General features: G+C 39.1%; 1 protein-coding gene across 22 annotated transcripts in view; it reads right to left on the reverse strand.

Annotated features, from left to right (window-relative positions):
• st3gal3a (ST3 beta-galactoside alpha-2,3-sialyltransferase 3a) overlaps window positions 1-26,904 on the reverse strand; it is an 847,148-nt gene that overhangs the window by 171,017 nt on the left and 649,227 nt on the right. For 21 of the 22 annotated variants that reach the window (XM_069938965.1, XM_069938959.1, XM_069938973.1 and 18 more), the window contains one exon: window positions 23,762-23,948. In XM_069938965.1, the coding sequence (XP_069795066.1) occupies window positions 23,762-23,948 (187 nt within the window). Of the gene's footprint in view, window positions 1-23,334; window positions 23,528-23,761; window positions 23,949-26,904 lie in introns of those variants that run through there. The other variant, XM_069938981.1, reaches the window with a different exon arrangement.

Consider the following 26,904-nt stretch of genomic DNA (forward strand, 5'->3'; position numbering starts at 1 on the left):
TGCAGAAGTCTGTTGTAGAAGAGAGAGAATTCTGGAGGTATAGGTACATTGTTCCCCAAAGGCGGCGACTCAGATAAAGCGAATATTTGGCAATGATTGCCCTTATTGGGCAGAATATTGAGTACAAACATTGGGACTTCATAATGCAGCTGTTCAATTCAAAGGTGAGACCACACATGGAGTGGTCACACTGGTGCACAAATGTCTTCAGCAGAAATAGAGGACCTGATGGTGAAATGGAGACCCTTCCACCTACCCAAGGAATTCTTAGCCACGCTGATCACTGCAGTTTATGTTCCGTCTTCAGCAAATGAGGGTGAAGCAATGAAGGAGCTTTATGGTGCCATTTGCGAAGCCCAAACGTCCCACCCTGATGGTTGCACGATTGTAGCTGGGAACTTCAACCGCACCAACTTGAAAACTGTTCTACCGTGGTTTCAACAGCATGTCAACTTCATCATGAAAGGAGAGAACACCCTAGAATTCTCATCCTTTTTTGGTCTAAGGCCCACCAGCCTTCCAGCTTAACATGCCATGACCCACTAGCAGCAACGACTGAGCAATATTTTCAAATTAAAGGCAGCTCTGTTAGAAGTATATCTTTATCTAATTTAAAGAATTTTATTTAACATTTTTAAAGACCCACATGGAGACCCGCTGTGCCTCACCCCCACAATACACTGGTGGAGAACCACTGCTGCCTAGATCTAGTGTACACCAACGTCCCTGGAGCATACAAAGCTGCCCTCCCCCCCCCCCCCCCACCCCACCGCCACCTTCGTTTTTGGATACTCTGCTAACCTCAGCATTCAGATAACAGGGAGATCAGGATGTGACCGGGATTGGGCGGGGGGGGCAGGTCCTACAGGACCATTTTAAGACCATGGACTGGAACTGTTTCATACAGGCAGTTACCTTCAGCAGCCAAGTAAACATTGAGGAGTACACAAGATGAGTGCATCAAGGATGTCACGGAGATCAAATCAAGTGTTACACAACCTGGGCTATCAGAAACCATGGATACACCCAGAGGCCCCAGATCTCATGATGCTGCCTTCAGGACAGGAGATAAGTTGACATTAAGATCAACCAGGGTTAAACTCTCCTGTGCAAACCGCAAAGAAAGTGTGGGCACACACAGAGGAAGCATATTCAGCTGTGCAACACAGAAGACACGTGGCAAGGTATCAAAAGAGTAACAGATCACAAGAAAACCTTGCAGGTCAGTGACTACAATACCTCATTTCTGGACAGACTGAACACACTGTGTCTGTCCACTGCAATAGCAGAGATCTCCCAGTGGCTACCCATTTCGATTCCCTGCCCCATTCCCTTGCCAATATGTCTGTTCATGGTCTCATCCACTGCCAGACTGAGACCATCTGCATATTGGAGGAACAACAGCTCATATTCCATCTGGGAACTCTCCAACCGGATGGCATTAACATTGACTTTCTGTTAGCCACCCCCCTCCTGCCCTTCCCTCTAGCTCAGTCTTTCTCTCTCCCCTCTTACTGATCTCCTTTACCAGAGCTCTGCATTTGCAGAGCCAAACTCCCCCACCCCCAATCAATTCTTACATTTCCTCTCTCCTGGTCTCCTCTCCTTATCCAATTAAGACTTCTTGTCTGATGGTCTGTGCACTTTCCCCCCCGCCATTTGTTTTAATTCAGATGTAAGCCTACTTTTTACTCATATCATGGAGAAGGGCTCGGGCCATAAACATTAGTTATATAACTTTATCAGCTATAGATGCTGTGACACCTCCTGAGTTCCTCTATTATTTCTGCATTTTCACTACAATCACAGAGACTGCATTTTCGCGTTTCACTGAACACCTTCTACGTATGGTTCAACAAGAAGAACAGGCCTCTTGCTTAGCCACAACTGAAGGGAGGAGAATCCCATCAAGTGAACCTACACAGGTTGGGTACTGAAGGACTTTGCAGACTTACTGACAGGGGTACTTATGGATATCTTCAACAAGTCTTTATAGTACTCCATCGTCCTCGTGTGTTTCAAGGCAGCCACCATTATTCCAATACCAAAGAGGGCAACAGTAACAGGCTTCAATGACTACCGCCCAGTGGCACTGGCCTCCAACATCATGAAGTGTTTTGAGCATCTGGTGATGGAACATATCAAAGTGCACCTCCCAGAGACAATAGGCCCATTTCAATTCGCCTACAGATGGAACTGTTTCACTGATGATGCAATAGCTTTATCCCTCCACTCAGTCTTGACCCACCTGGAGAACGACAGTATGAGGCTGCTGTTCATAGACCATGTCAGTGTATAATACAATCATACACTAGAGGCTAGTGGAGAAGCTGTTCTTGCTGGGACTCAACAACCCTCCCTGGAACTGGATTATGGACTTCTCTTTGGGTTGGCACCAGATCATCAAGCACCATCACACTGAGCTCCTCAGGGCTACTGACCCAAAAATGCAATGCTAGATCAAGCTCCAACAGAGTAATCAAGTTTGCAGGTGACACAACAGTAGTTGGTCTCATCAGCAACAACGATGAGTTGAAATACAGAGAAGAGGTTGAAAATCTCGTGAAATGGTGTGAGAATAATAATTCGAGTCTCAACATGGACAAAACAAAGGAGATGATTGTGAACTTCAGGAGGACCAGGGATGACTACCCTCCACTGTACATTAATACATTGACAGTAGAGAGCACCTCGGGTTCACTTAAGAAGTGACCTATCCTGGACACACATCTCCTCACTTGTCAGGAAGGCACAACAGCAACTGCAATTAATAGAAGGTTGAGGCAGGGAAGGCTTTTCAGGAGCTCTTTCTAGAACATCCTGGCCGGCTGCATCATAGTGCGGTACAGTTGCTGTATAGCATCAGATCAGAGGTCAATCCACAAGACAATAAAAGCGGCAGAGCGGATATCTGGGATCACCCTCTCCCACATTGATGTGATTTTTTTCAGTATCACAAAATCAGGGAGGAACCCTACCATCCCGCACACATCTTCCAGCTACTCCAGTCAGGAAAATGCAAGAAGTCCTTTTTGACTTCAAATGCAAACTAGGATTTTTGAAAATGATTATAAACCAAGGATTTTATCTGACCTTTTGCCTTTGTTAATAATGATGGAAATGCCTGATAAGAAGTTGATAAATAGATGGCAACTGAATTCTTTGTTGTTTAAAAAGCAAGATTTTTGTGATTTTGTTCAAACACATACTTGGATATTTTGTGATGCAAGTTTGAACTCATAAAATGATAAATTTATTATGTAGGATACTTTAAAGGCATATTTACGGGGTAAAATTTTAAGTTTCACATCTAAAATTAAAATAAGATTATTTGAGAGAAGTTGATCAATTAGAAAAATAAATAATAGTTTCGAAAAGGATCAGAAATGTGCCTCTGAAGAGAAATATAGACAATTGATCAATAAAAAAATTATTATAATACATTATAAACTTATAGAATTGAGAAACCAGTTATTAGAACAAAACAAAGATATTATGAATTCGGTGTGAGATCACAAAGTATTAGCTTGGGAATTGAAAGCAGAACAATCTTCAAGAATAATTAATGCAATTAAAAAAGATAATGTAATTACATATAAACCGCAAGAAATAAATGAATCTTTGAGGAATTTTTATATGAAATTATATACTTCAGTCTTTAGGAGATAAATTTAAGATAAATAATTATTTATCACAGTTAAGTATGGAAGAACAAACTGAACTTAATGCTTTGTTTAAGGAGGCATAAGGTACAAGATGCAATGGATTTTTCCAAAGAAATGAATCTCCTGGAGAAGATTTTTTTCCACCTGAATTTTATAAACAATTGAAGGATTTATTAATTCCTATATTTAGGCATCGGAAACCCATACTCTTCCAGATAATTTTCGATTGCAATAATCACTGTGATTCCTAAAAAAGATAAAGACCGTTAAAACCTTCATCCTATTGGTCTGTTTCATTATTAAGTGTGGATTACAAAATAGTAAGAAAAATTTTGGCAAATGAACAAGTTGTTATCTAAATTAATAAATATGGATCAGACAGGGTTTGTTAAAAAGGGACAATCTTTTGAGAATATCACAAGATTAATAAGTATAATTTATCAAAAAAGAGGTGACTTGAGTGTTGCAATGGGCTTAGTTGCAAAAAAGGTGTTTGATAGATTAGAGAGATTTTTTTGTTTAAAAGAAGTTTGGATTTGGATTGAACTTTTAAAATTGGATTAGAGCATTATATAATAGTCCAAAAGCTAAACTTGTATCTATTAAGTCAAGTATCTATGCCATTTAAATTAACGAGATCAAGTGGACAAGGCTGTCCTTTATCACCAGCTCTATTTATTTTAGCTACAGAACATGCTCAGATAATCTGTTATGATTAACAAATTAAGGGTTTAAGGTAAGTCAAGAGGTCAGTTTATTTGTAGATGATGTTTTAATATATTTGACTGATCCTGAGTCATCTTTTCAAGGATTATACGCCCAAATGGAAGAATATGGAAAAGTTTCAGGCTATAAAATAAATTGGAACGAAAGTGAAATTATGCCATTAACAATAGGTAATTATACCCAATGTCAAAGGGCATTAGTGACCAAAAGAAGGTGTTAAATACTTAGGTATAAGTATGGACAATAATTTGAAGAATTTATATAAAATTAAATTATCTATCTTTACTTAAAAAGATTGAGGCAGATTTGAAAAAATGGATAAATTTACCTATAACTTTAGTTGGAAGGATGAATTGTATAAAGACTAATATATTTCCAAGGATACAATATATTTTTAGGGCATTACCAATTTTAATACCTCAACATTTATTTCAAGAATTAAATTAAAATGTAAGGAAATTTCTTTGGAAAGGTAAAATGTCAAGACTTCCGATAGAGAATTGGGAGGTTTACAGCTCCCTAATTTTAGAAATTAAAAAAGATACTAATATAAACCCCAAGAAATAAATGAATCTTTGAGGAATTTTTATACGAAATTATATACTTTAGTCTTTAGGAGATAAATTTAAGATAAATAATTATTTATCATAGTTAAGTATGGAAGAACAAATGCTTTGTTTAAGAAGGCATAAGTACAAGATGCAATGAATTCATTCCAAAGTAATGAATCTCCTGGAGAAGATTATTATTATTGAATGGCACAGATGAGATTTCTTGCTTTTTTTCTGAAAATAAAAAATTGGCACGGGAATTGAACAAAATAGGATAGAAGAATGCAGAAGAATTTGTATACAAATGGGAACCAAAATTGTTGGTTGTTGATAAAGAGACTCCATTATTGTATCATCTGTTAAATGTTTGGTATAAAATAAATTAAGATCTTGGTGGAGGATCCATATCACCTAAAATGCCATTGATCCAAAATCTTCCTAGTTTTTTCAAGGGATAATCAGTTTTTGAATATATGGTTTCATAAAGGAATCCTTAATGTTGAAGATTGTGATGAAAGTGGTCAATTAATGTCTTTTGAGCAATTAAGAAACAAATATGATATTCCATATAATACTCTTTTTTGTTATTTCAGTTAAGAGCATATTTGAAGAATAAGCTTGGACCAACTAAGTTGGATTTGAAAGGATGCAGGTCAAATGCAGGCAAATTGGACTGGACCTGTACCTGAATACCAATTTGGCAGCATGGATATGTTGGGTGGAAGGACTATTTCCGTGTTTTATGACCATGTGCCTCAAGAACAGATGCCATTCCCACTGAAGTTTTATATTTCAGTAGCGAAGAGCATCAGTTATGAATCCACAATCTTATCATTAACATTTGGGAAGGGTCATCATAATCATTAGTACAGTAGAAGACTAAAAATCTGGACTGTTCGGGGATTGGGTTGGTCTGGATTTGAAAGGGATGAAAAATTTACAATTTATCTAACCTCTAAACCTAACTACAAATTACTCTAAACAATAGAGATAGAAGCAGAATTAGGCCATTCAGCCCATCAGGTTTGCTCTGCTATTAGGATCAGAGCTGATGTATTCAAATGTAGGCAATATTTCTAATTTATAGCAGTAACACTTTCAAATCAAATGACAAAAAACGCTGAGAGAAAAGAAAACTTAAATCTCCACTTCCTTTAAATCTAAGCATTTTATGTCAAAATGATATCATGTTTTATTTCAGGTTTTAATTGATTTCCTCTATATTTAAGAGTTGAGTCTATCTGAGAGTTTAACGACAATATTATTTTCACTGAAACACTGAATGTCTCTTGCTGATGGGAAGAAAGTGAATACTGTGTGCAGTTCTGATCACCCAGTTATCAGAAAAAATGTCAACACTGGAGGGTGCAGATGAGATTCACTAGGATGTTGCCAGGATTGGAGAGCTTGAGTTTCATCGTTTGAAAGACTAGTCCAAGCAAAACAAAAGCTGGCCTTTTCTGCACTGGATTTTATATATTTTATCAGATAATACGCAATCCAGTCAACTGGAGTTCAACACTGACAGAATTATATAAAAATACAGAAAACATTCACTATGTTGAATGACAAGGATTTGATATGAAAGATAGAAAGGACTTCAAGAAGTACCTTATCTCACACACACTGCTTGAAAATGTGGGGATGGAGATTCAGTTGTAGCTTTATAAAGGAAAGCGAATAAATATTTAAGATTAAATGTTTGAAGTCAAAATATATACAAGCTAAGGCAAAAACGTGTGAATGAGGTTTCTCTACAGAGACAACACAGATCCAGACTTGGACTCAGAGAGAGACTGGATATTTTCCAAAATATCATCAGGTGCCTTGCTGCTCGGCATGGGCAATCATGTCGCTCCATCCATCACGTCTCTAACCCTCTGAATTATAGCTGTTGCCTCCCCGGTTTATAGTCGTGATGTTAATCCATCTAACATTTTAATTCTCTGTCTTCCTCTGCTTCTTTTTCCTTCAAGCTTTCTAGTTGTAACTATATGATCTAATGTATCTTTTCCGCAGGATATGTCCAAAGAATTTTGATTATTGTTTTCTGATTCTTTTTCTTTTAAGTATATAATAAAATGTAACAACATAATTTTCCATCTCTTGGAAGTGACTTCAATGCTTCAATGCAAGTGTAATAGGGTTTCTTTAATAAAGCTACTTCCACTTGGACACAATAGAATACTGTTTTTGGTTAATGTTGCTTTCTAAAAATATCCTAAACGTAACCAACCTTGAGATTCTTCACAACACTTCATTTTGTGAAGCAAACACACTAGACTTCTTACATCCCACTGATTATCATCACCATCTGAATCCATTTGCAGACAGATTATTTTAATAGTTTATTTCTTCTTAGCTTTAACCAGTTTTTTTTTAAAGTTAACTCACTTTCCACACATAGCCTAAAAACAATTTTTAAAAACACCAATTAAACATCAAATAGTACTTCAAAGTCAACATTGGCAACTCCTTTTGTTGCCATTACCTTGCATGTTTCAAACTGGCACCCTACATTTAACATATATAAAAATAATCAGTAATTCTAAATCCAATTTCACTTGGGATCTATTTTTTTTTTCTCCCGGCCTCAGGAAATTAAATTACATAAGGGCAAGTTGCAAAAAGTCAGTGGAAATAATAGGCTTATAGATCTGACTTGTCTTTTCACATTCAATGTATCCACGGATTATATATTTAACTAAAGTATTGTTACGACCCCAAAACCAGGGGCCAATAGACATTCACCAAGACAAGTAGTTACTTGAACAAAAGTTGTTTTTAATGATCTTTAAACATGAAAACAGAATCAAAGTTTAACTTAACTTAACTAACCCAACTTATAAGAAAATAGAGACCTGCTAATGAAGAATGGGCAGTTATTCATCAAGTTGTAGTTCCTAATGCGTATAGGAATGAAATTTTAAACTTGGCCCATAGCACACCCTTGAATGGTCATTTTGGAGTAGAGAAGACTGTAGATAAAATAACAAAACACTTTTTTTGGCTAGTTTAAGGAGGGACACTGTGTCATATTTGTCAGATTATGGGTAAACCTAATCAGGGGCTGCCAAATGTGGAGAACTATTTTCTAGAGTTATTGTGGATTATGTTCATCCATTGCCCAACATAAAAGCTGGTAATCAGTACTTGTTAACTGTCATGTGAGCAGCTTCCAGGTTTTCAGAAGCTATTCTACTTAGGAACATAAAGGCTAAATCCATTACCAAAGCTTTGGTTAAATTCTTTACAATGATGGGATTGCCTAAGGAAATTCAATCGAATCAAGGAAGTAAGTTTCTGTCAGGACTTTTCCAACAAATTATTTATAAATTGGGAGTTAAACAAATTACATAATCTGCATATCATCCTGAAACTAAAGGAGCCTTGGAGAAATTTCATTTGACACTCACAACTATGATGAGGGCCTATTTATGTGATAATGGGAAGGATTGAGATGAGGTTGCCCATCTGCTTCTGTTTGCAGTTAGACAGTCTGTACAGGAATCATTAGGCTTCAGTCCTTTTGAGCTGGTGTGTGGTCATCAAGTTAGAGGATGTTTAATGTTGTTGAAAGAACAATAGGTTAATGAGGATGTGCAGTTAAATTTAATTGATTATGTTTGTAAATTCAAGGACCAGTTGCTGAAAGCCTAGGAAATGGCTCAAGGGAATTTGAAAGTGGCTCAAGGAAATATGAAAACCTGGTAATAATAAGAAAGCAAGAGTGAGCAATTTTAAGAAGTGAGATAATGTGTTAATTATTTTCCCAACAAACTCTAATTCACTTAGGGCTAGATTTTCAGGACCATATGAAATAGAATCAAGGATTAATGACGTTGATTATGTTGTTAAAACACTTGATCGGAGATGCAAACCACAAAATTATCACATAAATATCTTGAAGCCATATTTTGAAAAAGGAATAATCTTCCCCAGAGGTATTTGTTGTTGGCAAAATTGAGGCATCTATGGATGATCACGAGACAGTACAAGCTGACTTTTGTGAGGGTCACTTTAAACAAATTATTGTTCCAGTTCGGCTGTCTAATTCAACCATTTTGCAGAATCTGGATGATAAGTTAGATCAGTGATTCTCAACCTTTTTCTTTCCACTCACGTACAATTTTAAGTAATCCCAATGCCATTGGTGCTCTGTGATTAGTAAAGGGTTGCTTAAGGTGTATGTGAGTGGGAAATGAAGGTTGAGAATCACTGCTCTAGCCCCAATTTATACTGAAATATTTTGGTTGAGAAAAATTGTCATTGGCCCATTTCCTTTGGAGCTATGAAACCATGAACATAATGAGTCAATTAGGTATGATTAAAACAGTGGTCTTCAAACTTTTTCTTTCCACCCATGCACCACTTTAAGCAAATCCTTACTAACCACAGAGCACCTACGATATAAGGAATACTTAAATTGGTACACGAGTGGAAAGAAAAAGGTTGAGAACCACTGAGTTTGATCATCTCCAGCCCTAGGAAAAGGAGCAATTTAAACAGCTACTTTTAAAATTTAAAAATTTGTTTCCAGATGTGCCTCAAACAACGTCAGTGATTTGTCATGATGTGAATGTAGGAGAAGCGAGTCCCATAAAACAACACCCCTATCGAATAAGCATTGAAAAGAGTAAAATAATGGATCAGGAGGTGGAATACAAGTTGGAAAAAGATATTATTAGACCTTCAAATTCAAATTGTTATCCTTGTGTTCTGGTTCCTAAAACAGATGGAACTGTTAGATTCTGTACAGATTACAGAAAGGTTAATGCAGTAACCAAAATAGATGCTTATACCATTCCCAGAATTTACAATTGTATTGATAAAATTGGGAAAGCTAAATTTCTTACTAAGGTGGATCTGCTGAAGGGTTACTGGTATGTGCCACTAACCAAAAGAGGAAGGGATATTTCTGCATTAGTGACACCATCAGGCTTGTACAAATATAATGTGCTGCACGTACATGATCCTTTATCCGGAACCCTTGGGGGAGAGTGTGTTCCGGATTTTTCCAGATTTCGGAAAGCCCACCTGAATTGTGCTGCCGTATCCACCCCACCCCCTTCCAGTTGCCTGGCCGCCGCCCCCAACCGCAGTCCCTCGGCTGTCTCCCCTGACCGCGGTCCCTTGGCCGCCTCCCCCAACCACCAGTCCCCATTTGCCGGATTTTGGAGTTTTCTGGATTTTAGATGTCCGGATGAAGGATCGTGTACCTGTACCTTTTGCCATTTTTTTCATTCAGTCCCAATGCCTGGTCTTCTCCCCATAATCTTTTAATACCTGGGTCATCAAGAAACTATTAATCTCTGCCTTATAGACACCCAATGATCTGGCCTCTACAAATGGATGTGGAAACAAATTCCACAAATTTACCACCCTCTGGCTGAAGAAATTCCTTTGCATCTCCTTACTAAGCCATCACATTTCAATCCCTCTTGACCTAGACTCTCCCACCATAGGAAACAACCTTGCTACATCTACTCTGTCCACTACTTTCAACATTTGATGTCTCAGAGAGATCCTCCCTTATTCTCCTAAATTCCATCGAGTACAGATCAAGAGCTGACAAATTCTCCTCATATGATAATCCTTTCATTCCCAGAATCATCCTTGTGAACATCCTCTGAACCCTCTCCAATGCCAGCACAAACTTTAATAAATGAAGAGCTCAATATACTCCATGAGGGTTTACCAATTTCTTGGAAAGCCTTAACATTACACGCTTGCTCTTAAATTCTATTCCTCTTGAAATGAATGCCAGCATTGCATTTGCCTTCATCACCACTGACTCAACATGCAAGTTTGCCTTCAGACTATCCTGCACGAGACTGCCAGGTCCCTTTGCATGATGGTATTTTCAATTTTCCCATTTAAAAAATAACTTGCCCATTTATTTTTTTAACTAAAGTGCATGACCGTGCACTTTCTGACATTGTATTGCATTTGGCACATCTCTGCCCATTCTCCTAATTTGTCCATCTGAAGCCTCCCTCTTTCCTCAACAAAATCTCTCTCCACCTACCTTCATATCATCTGAAAATGTGGCCACAAAGTCATTAATTTCATTATCCAAATCTTTAATATGAACATAAAAAGATATGGCCCCAACACTGACCCATGTGGAATATCATTAGAAAGTGGCAGCTGAGCAGAATATGATCCTAGCGTTCCTTCCAATCAGCCATTGGTCCACCCAAGCTAGTACTTTTCCTCTTTTACCATGATCTTTTTAAGAAGCCTCATTTGCTTGTCAAATGTTTTCTGATCATCGAAATACACTCTACCTTCTGGATTTCCTTTGTCTAGCCTGCTTGTCAACTAAAAAATTCTAATTGGTTTATCAAGCAAGATTTTCCTTTAAGAAAACCATGCTGGGTTTGGCCTATCTTGTTATGTGCCTCCAAGTTCTCTGTAACCTCATCCTTGATATAGACTCCAACAACTTCCAAACAAATGACATCAGGCTAACAGGGTTAGCCCCCAGAAGTTCCTTTTTACTGCCTCCCTGCCATCCTGAATAGTGGGGTGACATTGTGATTTTCCAGAACCGACTGATTCCTGAAAGAGGATTGTTAATGCCACCACCTACTTCTACCTCTTTCAGAACCCAAGGGAGCAATCCCTCTGGTCTGGGAATCTTATTCACCCTTGGACCATTTAGCTTTCTGAGCACCTTCTCCCTTGAAAAAGTAACTGCTCTCTCACTTCCTTTCTTCAACATCCTTTGGCATCTGGCACACTACCAGTATCTTCCACTGTTAAGACTGAGCTAAATACTCATTTAGCTCCTCTGTCACCTCCTTGTTTCCTATTATTATTTCTCCAGCATTTTATTCCAGTGGTCCTACATCTACTCTCACCTCTATTTTACCCTTTTTTTTTTCTTTGGCTTGGCTTCGCGGACGAAGATTTATGGAGGGGGTAAAAGTCCACGTCAGCTGCAGGCTCGTTTGTGGCTGACAAGTCCGATGCGGGACAGGCAGACACGGTTGCAGCGGCTGCAGGGGAAAATTGGTTGGTTGGGGTTGGGTGTTGGGTTTTTCCTCCTTTGCCTTTTGTCAGTGAGGTGGGCTCTGCGGTCTGCGGTACCCTTTATACACTTGAAGAAACTTTTTGTCTCCTCTTTGATATTATTTGCTAGCTTACTTTTGTACTTCATATTTTTCCTCCTTATTATTTTTTTAGTTACCCTCTGTGTTTTAAAAACTTCCCAATCATTTCATCTTCCCACCAATTTTTACTTCCTCGTATGCCCTCTCTTTTGGTTTCACATTGGTTTTGACTTCCCTTGTCAGCCACAGTTGTAACATTTTCTATTTGAATATTTCCTTTTTTTTGGCATATATTTATCTGGCACCTTCCTCGTTTCTTGCAGAAACTCCATTCATTGCTGCTCTGCCGTCCTCTCTACTGAAGCCTGCTTCCAATCTACTTTGGCCAGTTCCTCTCTCATGCCACTGTAATTCCCTTTACTCCACTGAAATACCGACCCATCTGACTTTAATTTCTCCTTGTTAAATCTCAAATCGAACAATCATATTGTGATCACTGCTCCTTGTGGTTCCTTTACTCTAAGCTCTCTTATCACCCTATCCAGTACAGGCCATCCCCAGGTTCAGAACGTCCAACTTATACTTATGAACAGACTACATGTGGCTTCAGTGGTTCGTCGGCTCAAGGAAGGAGAATGCCGTGCGCCATTAACACTGTGCTGAGTGTGTAATTCTATTTGGCTTATTAAAAATATATACGATACAGGTACAGCTGTTCCCTTAGGTAATCAACAAGCTGCTCTAAAAAGTCATAGGCTTCCCACAAATTCTCTCCTTTGAGATTTAGTCCCAACCTGGTTTTCCCAATCTATTTACATTTTTTTGAAATATTTTATTTAAAATTTTTCCATGCATGAAGTAATTGAAATTACTGTAATAATTCAAGTTTTAAAAGAGCAAATTGAAAGTTACATAAATGATGGTTTTCACCCCCTTTTCAAAACATCCTCCCTCCCAACCTCTCCTCCCTCAAAAAAATTAATATAAAGGTACAACGCAGCTATATAAACAAAAAAATAAATAAAGGTGTCGTTTAGCACAAATCAATAAAAAAAATTCTTCATTACCATTCAGAAGAGAATCTCGCAGGTCCTGAGGCAAAGGATTAAATTTGTAACAATGTTCTTCCTAATATTTTGGTATACAGTCACAAAATTTGCAAATACATAGCATAGTTATTTCTCAAACTCTATGTAATTTTTTCCAACGGGATACAACTTTGAATTTCTGTATGCCTCCATGGCATACCCTGAGATATATCAGATTTCCAATTAAATGCAATACATTTCCTCACCACTGCTAACATCAATTTAACAAATTCCAATTGATATATTGATAATTTTAATTTAGGTCTTGATCCTTTGATATTCCTCATTAAACATAAATCTGGACTTTGCAGAAAAACAATTTCTTTAACTTGTTCCAAAAAGTTCCATAGATCTGCCCAAAAGGGCTTTACATTAGTACAAGATCAAGTTAAATACAAGTTCCTCCATCTTCACCACACCTAAAACATTGATCCAATAAATTGGATTTCAATCTATTCAATTTTGGTGGTGTAAGATAGAACTGATGCAAAAAAAATTGTATTGAACTAGTCTATATCTTACATTGAAAATATTGGTCATACAATCCCTATATAAATCTGCCAATATTTGTTCATCAAATGCAATATTCAGAGGTTTCCCACCTCTGTCTCGACTTGTGAAGTCCTCGTTTTGGAGTTCCTACTTGTAATAATGAGTATATCATAGAAGTACATTTTTAACATTCCACTTCTAATAAGAAGTTCTACTTCAGTACAACTAGGCAACAACATGGTTGGCCCTAGTTTATCCCTCAAATATGGTTTTAATTGAAAATAACAAAAAAATGTTATGAGTTATACTATATTTATTGCTCAATTGCTCAAATGACTCCTTTCATAATCTTCAACATTTATAATCCCCTTATGAAACCAAATATTCAAAAATTGATTATTCTTTGAAAAAGATATGAGGATTTTACTTGCATGTTAAAATCTCACATGACAACTGTAACGTTGCTCTACTGACACACCTTTTCTATTTGTTGTTGCAATTTGTTGTCCACATCTCAGCTATTATTTGGAAGTTTGTATGTAACTACCAGCAGGGTCTTTTTAGCCTTGCTATTTTCTAACTCAACTCACAATAATTCTATATCATTTGATCATATATCACCTCTTTCACATGATTTAATGTTGTTCCTTACCAACAAAGCCATGCCATCCCCTCTGCTTACTTGCCTATCCTTTCAATACACCATGTATTCTTGGACATTAAGCTCCCAATGACATCTATCCTTTCGCCATGACTCCATGATGGCCACATCATTCCTGCCAATGTGAAGCTGTACTACAAGGTCATCCACTTGACTTTTTATACTGCATGCACTTAAAGACAGAACCTTTAGCCCTTTATTTGTTATTTATTACTTTTGATTTCATGTCCCTGTTAAGTTGTCACTCATGCCACTGGTTGCAATTTTGCCCCATCTGCCTCTCCTTCCACACAAATTCCATTCCAGCTGTCCATATTTGTGCGCGAACCACCTCTTCTGCTGCCTCTGTACCTTGGTTCCCACCCCCTTTCAAATCCAGTTTAAATTCTCCCCTCCCCCCGCCAACAAATAGCATTAGGAAACCTCACTGCCAGGATATTGGTTCCCCTCAAGTTCAGGTGCCACCTGCCCCACTTGTACACCCCTTCCCCAGAAAAGGTTCTATGATTCAAGAACTTGCAACCCTGCATCATCTCTTAAGCCACACGTTTGTCTGCACTATCTTCCTGTTCTGACTTTCCTTCTGGTCCAAGCAGTAATCCAGAGATTACTATCTTGTGGGTCCTCTTCTTCTGCCCCTTTCCAAACTCCTGAAACTTACTTTGCAGGACCTCTATCTACTTCTGCCCATGTCGTTGGTATGAATGACCACTGGTTGCTTACCCTCCCCGCTCAGCAACATCCTGGACCCGAGCACCCGGGAGGCAACACACGATCGTGGAGTCTCTTCTGAAGCCAGAGGATCTCCTATCTGTTTCCCTGACTATCTGAGGTGCAGAGTCAACCACGGTGCTATTGGTCTGGCTGCTGCCTTTCCAAGTTAGGTCATCCCACTCAGCAATATCCAAGGGGTATACTTGTTGAATTGTAATTCAGATGTATTTGAGATTTTTTTTTATTTGCAAAGAATTAATTTCAGGAACAGAATGTTTAATTGTGATTTTGCCTTGCTGCAAAATGCAAAAATAAAATTCAGCATGAAAAGTCCAAAGTATTAAAAACTTGCATTTTAAAAAGATCTCACAACCTCAGGAGATTTCAAAACACACTTGAGTTCTGAAGTACTTCTGAAATATAGCCACTATTTTACTAAGAAAATGTGATGGGAATCTGGAACAAGAAACACACCATAAGAACTTAGTACATAGAGCAAAATGTACGGAGGCAAAGAAATGGTCGACATTTGAAGTATCAGGACAGAGGATAGAAGGAAGATAGTTAGTATAAAGAAGAGAGAGGGAGAGGTGAGGAAGCAGCTGCCAGAGAATAAGTGGAAAACTCAGCAGGTCAAACAGTGTATTTTATACAGCAAATATAAAGTTCCATAGCTAATATTATAGGCTCGAGCCATTCATCAAAGTATGAGTAAAATGAAGGTAGGCACCTAAAAAAAATGGTGGGGGACTGGCAGGGGGAGGAGCACAGTCCTACAGACAGAAGGTAAAAAATGAATAAGGGGAGGGGAGAAAGGCATACCAGCAAACAGTGGGAGGGGGATGACTCAGTGAATGGAGAGGGAAGAAGGTGGAGAGCTGGAGGAAAGAAGACAGATGAAATGGGAAGGGAGGGAGAAGGAGGAGTAAGCTCGCAGAAATCAGAGGTTGATGTTACTGCCATCCAGTTGGAGAGTGCACAGACTCTTTGGTGCTGCTTTCCAATTTATGGGTAGCCTTATTTTAGCAGTGCATGAGGCCATGGACAGACTTGTCAGCACAAGAGTGGGGCATGGAATTGAAATAGTCGGCCACGGAATAAGTGTGAACAGATGGAGGTGGTGGGGGGGGGAGTGGGTAGCTAGAGGCAAATGGGTAAAGGAGAATTTGGACTGAAGCTGGTAGATGATAGATGGAGACAGAAGAAAAAAGTTGGCAGGAGAAAAATGGAGATGGGTACGGATAGAGACAAGCTGATAACTAATAAGTAGAATCAGACGTGATGAACAGATGGAACCAGGTATGTGAGGGAACAGGAAAGGGGAACAACGAGAAAAGAATGCAGAACAACTTTTGATTACGCAAGAAGCATTTGATCAGTTCTGTCTTTTATACAAATTAGCAATGGTGATCCAGCCTGGTCAAGGGAGTCCAGGTTTTTTAGGTAAATTTTAACCACAAAAATAGGTTGGTTTTGATAGGTTGGAAATTACTTTACCTATTTTTAATTAGGCCTCGTGGTTGAAATTTTGTTTCCATTTCAGATTCAACACCAACTAACCTGAGGAAACCTAATTACCTGTGCTCCAGAAGTAGATGGCCTCCCTGGGCTCTTCTGCTTTCTATCCTCATCCATTTTGGATGAGGATTAAATTTTTGAATTAAATTCAGTTAATTCAATTAACTGAATTTAAATGTTCTAGCTTCCATTGCAAGGTTTGATCTTAAGCCATTGAATGCAGAAATCCAGCAACTTCTGCACACTGCCACATCGTATCAACTACTGAACTAAAATTGCTTTCCTAAATCTCTCTCCCCATTCTGGACTTGGTCTATTTCCAAAATCTGACTCTCCTTTCTGAATTCCTGTGTCTCCATCACAAGAGACAAAGTGTCCACTGACAATTGCTACTTGGCCTACAACTTCCACAGCTACCTGGGCTATAGTTTTTCCCACCCAGTCTTTTGGAAAGACATTACAGTTTTCTCTAATTTTCTCCATTCCTACCACATTTGTTCTCAAGATCAGGATTTTTATTCTGAGACATTTGAAATGTTCTTTTTTTTTTAAAAAAAAAATGGCTTCCCCTCTGCTGTGGTTGATGGGACCCTCCCCTACATTTCTTCCCTTCTTCTCGCTTACCCCACCTCCCCAGACAAAAAAAAGTGAAGTTGCCTCTGTCCATACCTCTCATCCAATTAGCCCCCCCATGCAGCACATAATTTTCTGCCATTTCCACCAGATACAATGTGATCCAACCACCAATCACATATTTTGTTTGCCTTCCCTTTCTACTTTTCAAGGGAACCACTCTCTCTGGAACTCCCTGGTTCACTGATTCCTCAGTACACATACCTCCACATCTCCCGAACAGTTTTGTAAGGTATATTATCTGCCCGACATCTTCTCCCTCACTGTCATCCGGGGACCTAAGAAGTTCTTCCAGTTGAGGCAAAGATTCAAATACACCTCCTCTAACCTGGATTACAGCACTTAGCCTTCTCAATGTGGCCTCCTCTACATTAGCGAGATCAGACTATGCGGTAGATTTGCTGAGCACCTGCTCTCTGACCCTCACCTCATTATTAAATTTAATTTTTTTTTTCTTTAAATTTAAACATACAGCATGATAACAAGCCATTTTGGCCCAGAAGTCCACACTGTCTAATTTACCCCCGGTACATTTTGAAAGGCGGGAGGAATCCGGAGCCCCCCAGAGAGAACCCACACAAACAAGGGGAGAACATATAAACTCCTTACAGACAGTGCAGGATTCAAATCCCCATCACTGTATCACTGGCAATGGCCATCTCCTCTCAGTCCTGAAGTAGGGTCTTGACTTGAAACTCCATCCATCCCTTTGCCTCTAAGGTGACACTGAGTTCCTCCAGCAGTTTGTTTTATTGCCCTCTCTCCACCATGCTCCTCATCCAACAACGCCAATCATTCAGATCTCACTTTCCTATTGCTACCACCAATATTTTATATTGGCTTTTCCCATCAACAAGCCCAGTTTTCCAATTTTCACCTACACCCCCACCAACCCCAAGCACCATCATCTCTACGAATTCCTCTCAATATCACCAGCTAGTGCAGGACCAGGGAACACTGCAGCACAGAAACAGGCCCCTTTGGCCCCTCTCGTCTTTGTTGAACCATTTTATTTTGCCTAGTACCACTGACCACTGACCTGCACCCTGCCCAAATTCTTTTTAAATGTTCAAATTGAGCCCACATTCACCACCTCAGATGGCAGCTCGTTCCACACTCCCTCTACTCTCTGTGTGAACAGGTCATGAAATTTGGTGTTTTGTGGCAGCATCTCAGAACAAACATTTATATTATGAACCATCTTACAACACTAATATATTTAAAAAATTTAAAGAGTAGTCTACGAAAAGTAAGGCAATGTCTTTGGTTCACTGATCATTCAGGAAGGAGCTGTCCCTGTACTACTGAGTGCTTGACTTTAGGATCCCGTACCTCAAGTTAACAACCCTCTGGGGTGTTTTCTTGCCTCCATACCAGACAGTGATACAACCAGCCAAAATGCTCTCCACAGTACACCTGTAGAAGTTTTCGAGTGTCTTTGGTGACCTATCCAATCTCCTCAAGCAACTCATAAAATAGACCCACTGGCGGGCCTTCTTCGTGATTGCATCAACATGGAGGCTCCAGGCAGATCCTCGGAAATGTTGACACCCAGGAATTTGAAGTTCTTGACCCTCACCACTACTGAGCCCTCAATGAGGACTGAGTTGTATTCCCTTGACTCCCTCCTGAAGTCCACAAACATCATCTTGGTTTTGCTAATGTTGAGGGCAAGGTTGTTGTGACACCACTCAAAAAGCTGCTCGATCTCCCTCATGTACATTACCTCATTGCCATTTGTGATTCTGCCGACAACTGTGGTTTCATCATCAGGCCTCCAGTCTGAGAAGCATCATCCACCACTACCCTCTGGCTTCTCCCATCTAGCCATTGTCAAATCTAGTTCACTACTTCACTATGAATACCTAGCATCTGAACCTTCTTGACTAACCGCCCATGTGGGACTTTGACAATATCCACAGCCTTTCGTTCGTCAACTTTCCTGGTAACCTCCTTGAAAAACTCCATCAGATTACTTAAACATGACCCACCATGCACAAAGCCATTTTGACTATCCCTCATCAGTTTCTAAATAATTTTATATCTATTCTCTTAGAACACCTTCCAATAATTTACCTACTACTGACATCAGGCTTACCGGCCTTTAATTTCCTGGGTTATTTTGGAGCTTTTTTTTTAAACATGAGCTACCTTTCAATCCTCTGGCATCACATCCATGGCAAAGGACATTTTAAATATTTCTACCAGAGGCCCTACAATTTCTACACTAGCCTCCCTCAAGGCCCGAGGGAATATCTTGTCAGGCCCTGGGGATTTATCCACTCTTATTTGCTTAAAGAAAGCAAGACATTTGATTAGGTGTCGGACAAGAGACTTATCAATAAGATACAGATGAATGGAGTCGGGGAAAATATTTTGGTATGGATTGAGGATTGGTTAACTGACAGAGGCAGAGAGTCAGGATAAATGGGTGTTTTTCTGATTGGCAGACAGTGGTAAGTGCAAGGGTTGATGCTGGACCTGCAGCTGTTCATCATTTACATTGGTGATTTGGAAGAGGGACAGAGCATAGTGTAGCCATGTTTGCGGATGATACTAAATTAAGTGAAAAACCAAACTGCGGCTGCAGAAGGATATAGTTAGGGCAGTGGGCAAATGTCTGGCAGATGGAGTACAACGTTTTTAAATGCGCGGTCATCCACTTTGGTACAAGAGCAGATTATTATTTAAATGGTGAAAGACTACAGCATGCTGTACAGCAGAAGGACTTGGGTGTACTTGTGCATGAATCGCAAAAGGTTGGGTTGCAGATACAAGTTATTAAGAAGGTAAATGGAATGTTGGACTTTATTGCTGGAGGGATTGAATTCAAGAGCAGGCAGGTCATGCTCCAACGATACAAGGTACTGGTGAGACTGCACCTGGAGTAGTGTGTGCAGTTCTGGTCTCTATACTTGAGGAAGGATTTACTGCCTTGGAGGCAGTCCAGAGGAGGTTCACCAGGTTGATCCCAGAAATGAGGGGGATTGACCTACAAGGAGAAACTAAACCATCTGAGATTATACTCATTTGAACTAAGAAAAATGAGAGGAGATCTTATAGAAGCATGTAAAATTATGAAAGGGATAGTTAAGATAAAAATAGGAGAATGGCTTTCACTGGTAAGTGAAACCAGACCTAGGGAACACAGCCTCGAGATTCAGGGGAGTAGATTTAAGATGGAGATGAGGAAAAACTTTTTTCACAGAGAGTAGTGAATCTATGAAATTCTCCACCCAGGAAAGTGGTTGAGGCTACTTCATTAAACATATTTAAAGTTCAGTTAGATAGATTTTTACATAAAAAAGGAATTAAGGGATATGGGGAAAAGTAGAGTTGAGTCAATGATCAGATCAGCCATGATCTTATTGAATAGAGGAGCAGGCTCAATGGGCCGGATGGCTGACTCCTGCTCCTATTTCTTCTGTTCTTTAATCTGTATACATTCCGTGACCTCACTTCTTGTTTTCCTTACTTCCCACGACGCTGTGCCTGTTTCCTGAGTGAATACTGACGAAAAAAAAACATTTAAGATCTCCCCAATCACTTTTGACTCCATACAAAGCTGACCACTCTGATCGTCAAGGAGACCAATTTTGTCCCTTACTATCCTTTTGCTCTTAATATACCCCTGTAGAAACCCTTAGGATTTTCTTTCATATTGTCTGCCAAAGAAATCAAAGACGCAAGAAATAATCAAAATCTAAAGTCTCCTATACAGATACACACAAACTTGAATATACATATATGTGTATATGTAATCTTTTGCGTGACCTTTATGCACAACCCTTTATTATAAAGTTGGTCTCTTAAGCTGGGCCAAATTATCAGTATGAAACACAATGGAAAAAAACCATATTGGTAATGGCCGACCTTGGGCTCTCAATCTGTACAATCAGAGCCCTACTCTGCAGAAACCACAAGTAATTTGTCAGTAATTTTCAGCAGTTAAACAGAACTGACCTTTCACCAAGAAAATGATTAGGACATTCGCTTTTTTAAAAATAAAATGAGCTCCCTTAAGTTTATCAATTAACTTGGAAGCTTTAAGGAAAAAGAAATATTCTTCGACCATCTGTCTGGCTTGACACCAATCCACAGTGTATAACAGAAAACTACATTGCTGTCTCCCCCACCCCCTCACCCCCCCGACTCGCGCTGCCAGTCTCTCGCCCGCCTGATACGCGCTGCCGGTCTCTCGCCCGCCCGACTCGCGCTGCCGGTCCCTCCTCCTTGCCCACCTGACTTGCACTGCTGGTCTCTCCCCCTCGCCCGCCTGGCCCACGGTGCCGTCTCTTTACCCACTTGCCAATTTTTGGAGCTTTCCAGATTTTAGATGTCCGGATAAAGGATTGTGTACCTGTATTTCAATAAAGACTTTTCATAAAGTTTCAGTGTTTGAGCTCATCATTTGTTGAAACCATTATTGAATATCAACACCAATGGCGCCGTGAATGGCTTGGAAATGAATTTCATGAACTGACATTACATAAAGCAATTCCAGTCTGGCAGTGCACGTCAGCAAGGGAATGAGATGGGGAATTGAAATGGGTGGCCTGCTAGACTGAGACCCCCCACAAATTGGAGGAACAACACTTCATCTTCCGATTGGGCACCCTTGAACCAGATGGCGTTAACATGGACTTCTCTGGCTTTTGATTTAAAAAAAACACTGCCCCCCCCCCCCCCCCCCACCCCCTTCCTCGGTCGCCTTCCCTGCTCTTGTCTTTTTCTCCCATCTCCTTTCACACAGACATAATCAATTCTCACCTCTCCCCTTATCATATCCAATTAACACCTTTGTTTGGTCTGGAATCCTCCCCCAGCTGGCACTGTCTGTATTCTGAGATTTTCTGTGTTTTGGTCATTCTGCTTATTCCTTGAAGAATGGCTCAGGCCCAAAATTTCAGCACTAATTTTTTTGTCTCCTAAGGACGCTGAAAGACCGGCTGAGTTCTTTTACGACAATTACAGCGTCTGCAGACTTGCTTGTTTCACCGTGTTTATGCATGCAGGCATCTCCAGCTTTTGATAATAGGGTCTTTACCTACAATTGAGCATTAATGATCTTTGGCAAGTACAAATGCAAAAACAACATCAGAGCATTCATGCTGTAAAAAGAATTAATGTACTGGAGTAGTATAAGCTATGAAAAAGAGGTGAAAAAAGATCTACAGGATGGTCAGGTTAAGTGGGTAGGGAGAGAACATGACAAATAGAATTGATTGTGTATAAATGTGAGATAATCCATTTTGGTTAAAATTTAGAGATTTACAGGTGTTGAGAAGGAACTCAGTGTCCATGTACGCAAATCTTTGAAAGCACAGATACAGTATATAAGACAAATAATACATTGACCTTTGTTGCAGGAGAATTTGAACACTACAATTGAGATGCATATATGAGGTATTGCTTGTGTAATATTATGCATAAGCCTGGACCCCTCTCCAAGAAAAAAAAATACTTGCAATCGAGTGCAATGAAGGTTCACCAGTTTGATTCCTGGGATGGTGAGCGCTGTATAAGGACCGATTAGGCAGACTTGGTCTAAAAACAGTAAACGATGGAACATTTTAATTTTTAGTTTAGACATACTGCATGCTAACAGGCCCCTTCTGCCCACGAGCCCGTTCCTCCCAATTACACCCAATTAACCTGCACTCTGATACGTTTTTTGAACGGTGGGAGGAAATCGGAGCACCCAGAGAAAACCCACGCAGACATGGAGAGAATGTACAAACTCATTACAGACAGCACAGGATTCGAAACTTGGTCCTGACCACTGGCACTGCAATAGCACTGCACTAACCACTAAACTAACCATGAACCCCATATTCAGGTCAGGCAACATCCATTGAGAAACAATAGAGTTAAAGGATCATGTCAAAATCAGTTCATCCATTCTATGATACTTTACAGTCTACTGTTAAGATCAGTTTGATTTTCTCTCACAACAGGAGATAAAACTCATGGCTTATTTTCCAGAATGAAAAAAACAGCAGACAAAACAAAACAGCAGTGGCACAGAAGTAATGTTACATTTCAAATCATGAAAAGCAAGGGGACCCCAAGGAAAATAGACAAAATTGTAATGAAACTGGTTCATATTTAATGACTGCAATTCCCCACCTCAAACTGAACTGTTGATATTTACCAATGCTACCTCTTGTTTCATCAGTTTAGGAAAAGAATAAGTGTTATTAAATGATTTCAACACATTTTTCACGCACATTTATTGTTCATTGATATCAATGGATTGCAAACATTGGATAATCAGACAAATTCGTGAATACCACTGATCAACATCTTCAGTCATCGATCATTATTGCTGAATATTCATGAATGGTTTTGATGAGTATTGTGCTCTTCTGCTATTTAATGAAGATGATTGAGCACTTCGAAGCTTACTGGAGATTCGATCCTAATGTGGTCATTCAAAAATTCAGTTTATTTACATTACATCACCAGGGAATAATAAAAGAGACATTTCCGAGCATACATATTATTCAATTAATCATATTCAGCATTTCTTCCCAAAGGAACAATTGAACTTCAAGGTTTAATAGGCCATTTTCACTGAACACGAATGTCTAATCGGCTGTATCTTTATTGTTCCATTTAAAATGCTCAACTATCTGGGAATGGGATTACTTACCACTTTTTCTTTGTAAACAATGTATTTCAACCATTTGAAATCTTGAGGCTTGAATCCAGCAAACACGAATAACGAGTCCCTCTCATACCGTGCTGGTTTTTGGATGGCTCCTTCGGGATATGTGATTCGGAGTGTTGTCTTTGTCCCAACATCTTTTTCAAATCCTTTCACTGGGGCTTCATTAAGTCTGTAAGATAAATGAACAGAAAATGAAGCAATATTACCAAAACTACTTCCTTTAACTATTGTTTTCGAGTGTGCATCCAATGGTTTACCAAGCCTTCTTCCCTTAACAAAGTTTTTATTTATAACAGTCAGTGGATCTGCAATGCTCTCATTTTACAATATTCATTCCATCTCAGATACTCCCAACTTAAAATACTACCTGACTTTCAGGATTATTATTATCGGACTGTAAAGTTACAACCAGATTAAACAGTGGACTACAGTGCACACAAATACACAAAAATATATATAACTATATAATTTGAAATAAATACATGTAAATATTTTATGATGATTTACTCAGTTACAGGATACTGTTCATCAATCTTACAGCCTGTGGGTAGAAGCTATTTCCCAGCCTTGCAGCCTTGATTTTGAGGCTCCTGTTCTGTCTTCTTGATGGTAGTGGGTCAAAGATACCGTGTGCTGAATGGAAAGGGTTCTCAATATTTCTTTGATCCTGATTTAAGAAAAGTTCCCAGTAAATGTTGTCAGTTGAGGGAAGGGAGACCCTAGTGATCCTCTCAGCCATATTGAAGATCCTCTGTATTGACTTCTGGTCCGATGGTTTGATGCAAGTTTCACTGTAATGTGACTATCTGATTATTGTAGTGTATTATTGTTATATCTTAGTTGTCTTATTAAACTGGCTCCCTGCTGCCCTATGTATTGACATCGAACTTTTAGTTCCATTCCCTTAATCATCTTACTCTCTGCACTTTTCTTGAACTTTGCCCTTGTCGTGCATTTTGCTCTCCAACTCATGCCTCCTCCATAGTTCTACTTTTTGGCTTTTTAATGGGGCCAGTTTTCAGCTCCCTCAAAAATATTTTTGGACCTTTGCACAGACTTCCATTTCTCAATCACTCTGCTTTAAAACCCCATCACCAACCCATTCACTTGCACCTCCTTGCACTGCACAACATTTCAGAAGCATTTAAATTAACACTTGAATCACCAAGTTATAGATCAATTGCTAGAAGATGAGATTCGTTTAGGTAAGTATTCCATGGTCATCTTGGACATGGTATATGCCAAATAGCCTGTTTAGTACTTCAAATCTGTCTTCATGGAAGCATATTACAATTTGGCAGAACAGTAAAAAAGTCAAAGGCAAAAGCATTATGAGAATAGTTAAAAGATTTCCATTTTGGGCAAGGAAAGACGAGCAGAATGCAAATACAGGAAAACTCACAATGGCATGTACACGACAAATGAACCACTTTCAACAAACTAATCAAGAAATAATTTTGTGGTTATTGAAAAAAAATTGAGCAAATTATAAATGAGTGTCCATTTTAAGTCCAAAAGATATTGAACATAATGGAATGCATGAGCAATGGGATCAAAATTGGGTTCAACAAAATTGATTGTAGTTCATGACATTGGAGGGCAGACATGAAAATGCCTTTTCTCAAAAAATGTAAACTATCAATTGAACAAGCTCACACAAATTTTTGTCAGCTCTAGCTTCTATTGTTCAGAAGATTCTGATTTACATCTCAATCCAGAGACTTTAGGGCAAAACTCTATTGCATTGTGAGGGAGTGTCTTTTGACGAGTTATTCTACTCTCTCAGGTTGAGATAACAGAATTCATTACACTGTTTCACAAGAAAGCAAATGAGTTCGCCTCAGTGTCTTTTGCAATGCTATTTATCAATGCCTCAAAAACTGCAGTTTATGAGCTCATTGGGTATTTACTTGGCTGTGACTTTGTTACAACAGCACCTCAACTTTAAAACCAGTCAACCTACAAAGAGCTTTGAAATTTTCTGGTGGATGTCTTTCTTTTTTGGCTCTCTTTCCAACAAAAATCACTACAAGGTGAACATAAAAAAGGACTATGAAATTTGGAAGAGCACTAATAAAGTTGATTTGAACAATTTATGTAATAACATGGGGGAACAATTTGACCTTCAGCAATTTCGTAAAATAGTAAATTGTTGTACACAAAAGGATCACATACCTTCATTATTAATCCAATGTGACAAAAAAATCTGGATTCTACATATTACTGAGCTAATGTTGTCAAGAATGTTGCAGTAACCAAGAAAAATAGATGACAAAGATTCCTTTCAGATAGCACAGAATATCAGAGTGAGGAAATGAGAATCAGATTCATGGTCTATCAGTTGAAAAATGTGGTTGCATCATAAACTTTTTTATTTATTATTTTTTTTCTATTTAAAAGAAAATTAAAAAAACGCAGCCCCCCACTATCACAAATTTTGCAGTCGAGTATCCCGCATTTGGGGACATTGCAGGCGTCAGCACACCTGAAGTGCAATGGGATAGCGCATCATAAACTTTGAGGGAAATTGGCAGAAAAGATTTATGTAAATATACTTATTCAACATATGCAAATAGGCCACAAACAATAATTACATAATTTTAGCATGATCTTTCTGCCTGTATCATTTTGGACTGATGAACAACGTAAACACTAGATATGAATGTCAGAAGATGCCTTTGAATTCAATGTTTTTGGATTGGAAGATGGCTCATGGCCAGACCTTGAAAACATACTGAAGCCAGGGGTTGCAAAGTTAAACAATTCTCTACGTCTGTTGTCTCAACCTTTTTTTTCCCCACTAACCCCTTACTCTCTAGTATTTGCCAAAGCCCTTTCCTGCTCACGGTGTCAGATACAGCAATGAGCTCTCTGAACCCTTCTCCATTAACAATGGCGTGAAGCAAGGCTGTGTTCTCGCACCAACCCTCTTTTCAATCTTCTTCAGCATGATGCTGAACCAAGCCATGAAAGACCTCAACAATGAAGACGCTGTTTACATCCGGTACCGCACGGATGGCAGTCTCTTCAATCTGAGGCGCCTGCAAGCTCACACCAAGACACAAGAGAAACTTGTCCGTAAACTACTCTTTGCAGATGATGCCGCTTTAGTTGCCCATTCAGAG

This window comes from Narcine bancroftii, chromosome 5 (genome assembly GCF_036971445.1).
Source record: "Narcine bancroftii isolate sNarBan1 chromosome 5, sNarBan1.hap1, whole genome shotgun sequence".
NCBI lineage: Eukaryota > Metazoa > Chordata > Chondrichthyes > Torpediniformes > Narcinidae > Narcine > Narcine bancroftii.